At 42.3% G+C, this 9,709-nt stretch overlaps 1 protein-coding gene and 1 long non-coding RNA gene across 9 annotated transcripts in view; one reads left to right on the forward strand and one right to left on the reverse strand.

Annotated features, from left to right (window-relative positions):
- The window catches only part of LOC109971410 (FERM, RhoGEF and pleckstrin domain-containing protein 1-like), a 57,353-nt gene that overhangs the window by 46,946 nt on the left and 698 nt on the right, over window positions 1–9,709 (reverse strand). For 6 of the 8 annotated variants that reach the window (XM_020619646.1, XM_020619648.1, XM_020619647.1 and 3 more), the window contains exon 2: window positions 5,482–5,699. In XM_020619646.1, the coding sequence (XP_020475302.1) occupies window positions 5,482–5,655 (174 nt within the window). In that variant the 5' untranslated portion in view covers window positions 5,656–5,699. Of the gene's footprint in view, window positions 1–5,481; window positions 5,700–5,855; window positions 5,901–5,942; window positions 6,070–9,709 lie in introns of all 8 variants that reach the window. The other 2 variants (XM_020619644.1, XM_020619643.1) reach the window with 2 other exon arrangements.
- Window positions 9,286–9,709, forward strand: part of LOC109971412 (uncharacterized) — a 2,798-nt gene continuing 2,374 nt past the window's right edge. Inside the window, exon 1 of the long non-coding RNA XR_002276552.1 lies at window positions 9,286–9,367. This is a non-coding gene — a long non-coding RNA (uncharacterized LOC109971412). The remainder of the gene's footprint in view (window positions 9,368–9,709) is intronic.

A 9,709-nucleotide genomic window follows, 5' to 3' on the forward strand; every position in this document is an offset into this window, starting at 1 on the left:
CACACACACACACACACACACACACTTGATAGCTACATACATAATGTAATGCTAAAAGACTAAATGGCTAAAAGTCCTCATCAACTTATGAGCCATGTAAATGACATGGGCTGTAAATAAGGAGCAACATAGTTATTATTGCAGGGTAGAGCTCCTTGGCAGTTAGCCATATAATCAAATCCATTTATACAGTATTATGAATAAAAATATAATAAAAGTTAGTTATGTATTTAAATGATTTTTTAAAAAACCAATACATTATTTAGTTATGTTTATTCAGCATTCCCATCTATGTGAGAGTCATGATGGGGAGGATATTCCATCTGCAAATCTAATCAAATATTTATTTTAAAAGGACTGTAATTAACTATTCTTTGGAGTCTGTAGAGCTGCAGGGCACGTTGTTGCATGCACTTAATGTATATATTCATGCACACAGACCTATAAACTGACATATCCATGTAATGTGGTTTAATGTGGCTCTTGTGAGCCCTTGTAAACGGCATCAGTATAGGGTTAATATGGTACGGCACTGGACTGAGTAGGGACTGGGGGGTTTAGCACACACACAGAGTGGGTCTCTGGACAATGATGAATGAGGCCTGTCAAGTCTACTGTTAGTTCTGTATGCGCTCCAAGAAGCAGAAAGAAAAAGAATATTTGAAAGATTGGAAGTGAGGCTGTGGAGATGGAAGGGATATCTAGAAAGTGAGGAGAGGAGAGGAGAGGAGAGGAGAGTATAGGAGAGGAGCTCGTCTCTGCCTTACTGAGATGATGGGACATAAACTTGAAGAGATCACAAAGCCAGCGTTGCAGCCTCACCCTGAAATAAGTACATTTTACTGTTTAAACATCACCTTGGCTCTGCCCACACACCTAAACCACTGCAACTTAACTGCCAGGACTGCCGCCAACTTTAGAAGACACAAAGAAACATGATCACATTTTGGCTCCAAACTTCAAAACACATTTTTTCTTATCTCTTACTGCTCTTTACGTCCCTATCTCTCTCTTCTCTGACAACAATGGGAGACCTAACTGAATTTGCACATGCTTCAAGGTAAATAATGTAGCAGAGGATGTACAACACCTCAAAATTTAATGAGAGGATTGTAGGTGATAATGTTTAAAATATCTCTGTGAGCTAGTCTGAATAAAACTGTACTTGTCTGGCTTTGTACATACTAGTTCTCCAATGGGAGGTTGCACTAAAACTAGGCTCTTCTGCTCCTATCAGAGTCAATTAGACTCATCTCAGTGGAGGAAGCACAACAATGAGGCAGTCATGCCTCTGTTGTGGAGGAGGTACAAGACACAGTTAACCCACAAATGTGTTTTTAGTCTGGCTGTAACCATTTGGACTGAATTGTAGGAAGACTCTGCCTTTAAAATGCTAAATATATGGATTACAACCAAGAGAAGGAACATCTACATTCAGTCAGTGTGTCACGGACTCTTTCTGTGACTTGATCAGCTACTTAATGATGTGACTGCCTCACTGTGCTCCTCTCTCATATCTACTACTTCCATATGTATCGCTTACTCCCAGGGCAGCTGACAACACAAAGGCCCATCTATTAGAAATGTCAACTGCTCCACATGGAACATAAGGAGTGAGCATGTGTGTTTGCACATAATGTGGCAGGGGACTCGAGGCTCATTAATCATATGTACTGGGGGACCGTTAGTCCATCAAATGATGTTGTCTATGAAGTAGTTCTGTCATCCTAATCCTTATGACCCTCCCTCCTGTACCGTCCCCCTGCTCTCTTCTAGACAAAAACACACACAAAAGGTCAGGACCATGCAGCTCACATAGCCACCATCCAATCATGCAACAAAAACCCTCACAGTGATCTGTTTCCACCTATATCAGATGGTCTTGCAAGGATTAAGGTCAAGTAAGCATGCTGGACAGGACAGTACAGGAAAATATTAACCAACCAGACCCCACTGATTGAAAGATGGGAGGAAAAACCGTGTAGTCCCTCAGTAAAAGATCATCTGAAGAGACTGAATGGGATGCACCCATGAAAGGTCCATGGGAAACAGACCTAACTGAGCCCAACTGCTCTCCAGGGAATCAGCAGAACATCTCTGTCATCATAACGCAGTCCTAGTCCAAGCTGCAATATGAAGATACTGCAGATGCCTGACAAATCTGCGGTAGGCTGCAACTGCAGGCACCAGCACAGAGATATGTGCAAATCACGACTAAATGTGAAAAACATCAAGGCGGGTGTTTCCAGAACAGACACACAAAACATGGCATTTTAAACTCTTTGCTGCATTGTTTTTCTCTTGACACTCTTTTTATTTGATTCTGTCTCTAAAGTCCATCTGAAAATAATCAGCCATATTTCTTTAAATGGGGCTAGCACAGCAACATTTTCTACATCTTCATTCTAAAAGTAAATCAGCGCCTGAATGCTTCTACCTCACACTTGTTTCTAAACTAAAGTTTAATGCAGTCACTTCTTGCTTTTCTTTGAGTTTCACTGATCTCCACCACACAAACCAAAATGGTTTCCCTTGGAAATTTCCCTCCAGTTACTGATGCTGTGAGCTCAAGATAAACAATCTAGGGCCTGTGAGGACAAATCATGCATCAAAGTTTCTCTGTGACATATAAGTAAACACTGCATCTTAAACAGATTAAAACTGTAATGACATCAAATATCAAAGGAATAAGTCATAGCAGCTATGTGCATGTCCTTGAATCCTTATATTTGCATGTTGGAACAAAGAGGTAGAAAATCGTGTTGTGGGGTAACCTGCTTGTGCAGAGCCAGTACACAGTTAGTCTGACTTTAAGTGGGACAACCTGCATACGGGTTCTGTGAATGGTTTCTCTGATAGGAAATTATATCAAAACATGAAACAATTTGAAGCAAATGACACATATCCTCCATTTTTCACCACACAAGCAAACACACACAGCACACCACCTTTAACTTAAATTATTTACCACATGGGAGTGAGCAACTATGTTCTGCACACTCCTCTACCATGCTGTTTCCACTCCACATGAATAATGAAGCCTCCGTGTGTGTGTGTGTGTGTGTGTGTGGTCACTAATGCAGTGTGTGTCAATGTCTCGTCACAATGCTTTATTAATGTGATGTGTAGTCAAACAATGCACATTTTCCCAAGTTCAGGTCAGAGAAAAAGAAAATGACTAAATCAAAAAAAGAACTATAAACAAATGATTACACACAGAAGCTGTCACACACACAAGGAAAAGGTTGCATTTGATTTAAATGGTTTTAAATCAAACGCAGCCTTTTCCTACATTTCCTGTCCTTTTTCTGGACACCAGAGTCCAGCTAAAACTGCAGGATCTCTTTTTGATCTAATGGATTCCACGTCAGCCCTCAGGAATCTGACTAATAGAGTCTGTTCACGGTGCTGAACAAGGTCCACATTCCCAGCAGAAAGCCTGAGGACACAACTGATTATACAGGACATATACATTATACACACCAAATAAAACCATAAGGACTTTGAGGATGAAAGCCTGGGCTCTGTGCATCAAATACCTAAATCCACTATATGTATTGAATAATAAATGACCAAAATTGATTTTATTGGCCCATAATGATGTAGTACACCTTTGGACCTTTGAAGGCAAAGCTTTTCTCTCTTTGGAAAACATCGTACAGGACAGGAGAAGCTAAACTGCAGAATAGCAAAGGGACACAGTCACTTTGCTGTAGTTTGTCACTAAGGTCTTCTAAAACATTCGATAAAAAGGTTAGAATTCAAATAATAAGAATGGGAGCCTTTGGGCACTGGATATGTAAAATGCAATGCTCCTATTCTGCTGCACCCTGGCAGACAAAAGGCTTGGTTAATGAGCCAGCCTTCCACTTTACCGCCTCAAGGCGAGAAAATGCTAAACCGAGTGCAAACGTTAGTGTAAGCTGCAGGCTTATCTCTTGATTCACTTGTCAGACTCCACCTACTGCACAAATACACTGGAGGGCAGTGTAACCAGAAGAGACACATCAGGTGAGTCAAGCTCAAAAGACAATACCTCCCTTATTTCACTGAATCTGTGAAAACACCTATGATCAATTTGCTTGGTTAATTTTTCATGCTCACCCAGTCTTCTACTGGTTCCCATTTGGCTCTTGTGATGGCAAACCACACAATTTCAACCCAAAAAATAGTGTGTAGTCATAACATTTTGTGGTCATGCTGCTGTGTTCTGCTTTCCTAGTCTGAGCACTGACATATAAAGATGTTCCACAGAGATGAGCCATTTCATTTGTGCATGTGAAAGGACAGACAAAGGGGTAGAAGAGATCCCTGTCATGAGGAGGCCTGCTGCTGCTTTGTGGGGAACCATAAGCTCTGCACTCTCACATCAAGTTAGGATTTTGAAAAATGCCAAAAATAAAAAGCACACAGACACCAGAGCCCAGTCCCCTGTCGAACTGTCTACGCAGCAACAGACACATCCTCAGGCACTGACACAATAACAACCACATACATTCTTGGCATTTTCACAAGAGCCAATTACAGCTCCCCAAAGTGGCAGCTCTGAGTGTTTGACAAGTCAGCTGAGACAGTGACTCTCTCTGGATTCTTTCTTAATTATCATCACAAAACTCCCCAAATTTAAAGCTGAAAGCAGTGATGGGTTTTCTAAAGCCATGCAAATTGTTGGGGAGGGTATGACAGCAATTTCTGCCAGCTTGCAGCAGACATTAATTCAGAAAGTACAGCCACCCAATGTGGACATACTAAAGCACACAGCACCAAGGTGGATAATGCTGCTGCCAGTGTGACCTCTCAGAGGGCCCACATCTCTAAACAGCATTAGGAAGCCAAGGGGCTGCTGTGGACAAACACCTGCCTCAGACTCACTCTTGACATATGTATATTTGTGAGTGAGCAGATGAGAGAACAGGAACTACAAGCTATTGATATGGACGACTGGAGCAGCAAGAAAATGGCAGATGTTTGCAATAAATAGAAACAAATAAAGACAGAAATAGAGCGAAGCCTCCGGTGTGTAGTTTTGTCTCTGAAACAGGATCAGGAGTCTGCAGGTTTGGTGTGTTTAGACAGGAAGCTGGCTTCTATCCCACTTCCTGTGTGTGTCCAGGAAGTACAACTCAAGGTTAATGGAACATAGTGAGCCACCCTCTGACGGGTCTGTGCTGAACCTGGGTTCATCTGGAAAACATTGGTTTCAAATAACAACCAGAAATCTATGAGAGTAATTCATTTGGACTGCAAGAACATCAAGCAAGAAGGGGTTACAAACAACCATCTAAACACTAATTGACAGTAAGGCAGACCAATCACTTTGCCTGCACGATTCACATTTACACTGGACAGGTTTCGTGAGGATCAGCAGCTACATGTTAACGACAAAGACATAGGGTACCCTCCTACATACTCAAACAAAATCCCTTAATCATGTCTGTAACCATCCAACCACACATGTACATGGAAGCAAGGATAACTCACTGATATCTGGAAGACTTCCTGTGTGTCATCGAGCATCTGTACCCTTATGGAGACCTGTCTCCCTGGAGGCTGGGCTGGAGGGCGCAGACCTGGCTCCAGGGAGGACACCCCAAAACTTTCAGGGGCACCTAGCCTCTGCCCGGCTGTGGATGGCCCGTCAGCTGGTTCGACCATGGCTACAGTACGGGGCGCTTGAGCTGCAAGGACCTCTCTTCACTCTGGAGGAGAAATGAAAGAGAAACCGTTTTCAAGCCAGCAAAGGGATTCCTGGCTTATTAATAGGCAGTCTTGAGCTAGAAAACTCAGGCATTTCCTCTAACATCCAAGCTTCTACATAGCACAGTTGTGTGTTGGTAAATGTATGTACAAGTTACTTTTACTGTATTCCTCGTCAGGATTCAACTGCCTCTTCTGGTTTTCTAAACAAAAAGTACACATGCATTTTAAGAATAGTGCAGTACCTCAGATTCAAAGGGAGTAAAAGCTTCTGTTGCAGCAAACTTTGCTATGGAAACTTTCTTTCTCCTTAATTAGATCAAGAAATGCTCCAAGGAGTATCCCATATTCATGCAGTCTGGGTTAAATTGTCTGTGCACAATGAAAAAACCAAGACATTTAGTCAGTGAGTTTTTTTTTTTTATTGGTTAGGATGATGAAGTCTGTGTATAAACCACAGCCAAGGGCAGCCCCATCCTGCTTGACAGCTACACGTAGAGTTTGGCCACTGCACAAAGAAGCAGACAGACATGTCTCACACCTTTCTAGACACCCACAGGCACAGACTTGGTGCAGCTACAGCACAGGCAGGTGGGATCTACCGCGTTTCCTCCGAACCAAACACAGAGCTCTGTTTGAGACCAGTTCAGACTTGACTCAAAACTTCACAAGTAGGCCAGGAAGATGAGATACAGTCTAAAAACACACAAAGACACTCACACCCCCTTGCTCTTCTCTCAGACACACACACACACACACACACACACACACACACACACACACATTTCAACGCCCCCACCTCCACTCCACACTCGATAAACCTCAATCTCAGACAATATCCTCTCAGACAGTTGGTGACATCAGGGCTAAGGAATGTTTCAGAAGACAGTCAGGGGGTGAAGCAGGGATAAGGGTTACACACTGCCACATTGCACTGATACTCAAACGTGCACTGGTAGTGTATGGGACAATGACATTTGAACCATGTAATCTGTCAGATCCATGTCTCTTTCCTTTCTCCAGGGTGAAACTGCTTTTCGTGTCACATTTTCTCATGCCCAGAGTCATTACATGTCAATAAATCGCTAGCTGATTTTATCAGTGACACTATGGTGAAGCCTTTGAGGACCATTTATTTTTATTAAAGTGCAGGTTCAGCTAACTAAGTAGAGCTGAAACAGTGACCAGGACAAAGAAAATTAAGATAAACACGGACCCTTTAAGTCAGTTATTTATATTCTTTATTTGAAGGCCTCAGCCCTGGCCTTCACCATGTGAGGGCCTAAGCAACCACCAGCAGCAGAACTAGTTTGGTAACAATCGTTTGTTTTCTTTGTTCACATGTGTAGATTCAAGTTGTAGGTAGACTTGAGGCATTTGATTTGACATTAGGTTTAGCCATACACAGCTGGTCAACAAAGCACACACATTGGGTTCATTTTATATTACTACTGTGTGTAAATGTTCTTTTTGAGTTACCATGTTCCTGGTGCATGGATAGGGGTGGTCCAGACAAACACACTGGACTGAAGCAGCAGCAGGTTTAAATACCTCCCACTAGGCTGAAACTGGAGCCTGGCCAAGAAAGCAGCCTGACAATAAAGGGACCCGACATTCAAGTTACTCATTACACCTGTGGGAACACTCATTTGTTGTGTGGTACCTCCCCCACTGCACTGAATTGAAAGTTCCGCTTGGCTTTGTATCAACAGTTCAATATTGGCCAGCTTAGGAGACACAAACAGTTCCTTCTCCAACACATTTCCAGAGATTGCATAATATGTTTTTGAAGCCCTCGGTTACTCGTTTCCCTGTGTCACCCTTCAAAGCAAAACAACTCAGAGCTAGTTTTATAGCTCTACCTAATCAGTCACTAGCAGGTAGGTGCCAGTTGCCCTGGCAAACATCAGTAGATCACATTCTGCAGACAACAGGGCCGGTGTGTTGCCTGCATGTCTTCATTCTGTCAACACAAAATCATCAGCAAGGAGGGGACAGGTCACCAGAACACAAGTATTTCTGGCCTTCAAGAAGCTTTCCCTTGTAAACAAAATGATAAACGTTGACTGGATTGATTAAGATCCTGATAGTATCACACCAGCTGCTAGTTTAGTGTCCTTCCCTATTTCAGCTCAGTCTCATAACTAAATCATTCTAAAGAGTGGAAGTTTGGAAGCAGAACTTTCATCATCTCCTCAATAGGGGCTGGGAGGATTATACAAGGAGCTAGCTGAGCCGGAATGGAATACAGAGTGCGCTGGTCCCAGAAGCTACTGTGGGAGCTTCCAGCAGCAGGGCTTTAACTCGCAGGGACCAAGGCCTCTCAAGCAGCCTTTCAACTGGTGATCGCTGAAAGGCCAAGGGAATCAGATGTTAATGTGTAAACACATACATCTCCAGTGAAAGCTTCATGTCCTATAGGCATTAAAAGGTTACCAATCAGATTTTAATGATTGTGTTGTTATAAATGAGCAATTGTGACAATTTGGCAAAAAATAAATAAATAAGAGAAGTGAAATAAGCAATAAAAATCTTACATGATCAGGGTAAGAAGGTTCATTTTCCAGCTGCCAATCAGCACCTTCTTAAGTACATTTTCAAAGCAACATGATCCAAAAATAAATAAATCATCTGCGCAAAGACTGATAATTGTACTAGTAAAAAGACACCAAAACTACTGACTATGTTAAGAGGGACAGCTTCTGTGCTCCAAAAGAGTTTCAAAGGTCATAAGCTGAAACTCTAAATGAAAAGCGATGTGATACAACACGGGGGTTTCACAGCTACAATGCTAAGGCAGGGCGACATGGCAGCGCAGTGGTCACAGCAAGAAGGTTCTGGGCTCGAGCCTGGGCCGTCCCAGGGCCTTTCTATGTGGACTTGGCATGTTCTCCCTGTGCCTGCATGGGTTCTCTCTGTTCCTCTCGCAGTCCAAAGACATGAAGCTTAGGTTGACTGGTGACTCTGAATTGCCCCTGTGAGTGTGGGTGTCTGTCTTTAAGTGTCAGCCCTGATAGACTGGCAACCTGTCCAGGGTGGACCCCGCCTCTTGCCCAGTGTCAGCTGGGATTGGCTCCAGCCCCCCCCCACGACCCTCTTCAGGAATAAGCGGTATAGATAATGGGTGGATGGAATACTAAGGTATATTTGCAGCAGTGGTCCTTCTTTAGCTCTGTAGAGCTTTAAGTAACAAGTATCTTTTATTTTTATTGATTAATCTGATCATAATTGATTTATCTATACAATTTAAAAAATAGCATTATTACAGATTCTTAAAGCTGAAGGTAACATCTTTAAATATGCTGACCAACAGTCCAACATCCTACTGAACTGGTGTTAAAGATTCAAATTTGCAAACACTTTTGAACAGGTGACATCTTGAAATGTCCTGTTGATCTAACCAACAGTTCAATAGCCAAATATATTCATTTAATTATAGCAAATATCAATATTAAAGATGTTAGAACTGAGAAGTTTATGTGGGGTTTTCTTTAAGAAAACACTCAAAATGATTAATTGATTATCAAAATGGTTGCTGATTAATTTCCTTTCAAGTGACTAATCAGCTTCACACTTGAGCATGTTGCATTTGCTGAGGAACAGGGTGGGATACGAGCAAAGGCTCTGGGAATAACTAAACAAGTGGACTTCACAATGTTTACTGCATACTGTAAGTATTCCCAAGGTCAACAATGATCCAGACAAAACAAACCAACAAAAAATGACATGGAAAGCTGAAACTGAAGACGTTAATGTGGAGCCCCACACTATACTGTACAATGACACCAGTGTCAGTGTGGGGGGGGAATAGGATGAGGAGAAGTGTTAGGGTCAGGGTTAGGTGTTAGGGAAGTACTGGTTATGGTTAAGGTTAGGATAAATCTACAGCAAATGAATGTGAGTCAATGTAAAGCCCCCACAAGGAAAAAAAAAACAGCTTGTGTGTGTGTGTGCGCGCGCACTACTCAGTGTTAATGTGCATGTTTTCACAATGACAAGCTTAAGCTATTGT

This window comes from Monopterus albus, unplaced genomic scaffold, assembly GCF_001952655.1.
Source record: "Monopterus albus unplaced genomic scaffold, M_albus_1.0 scaffold224.1, whole genome shotgun sequence".
Classification (NCBI taxonomy): domain Eukaryota; kingdom Metazoa; phylum Chordata; class Actinopteri; order Synbranchiformes; family Synbranchidae; genus Monopterus; species Monopterus albus.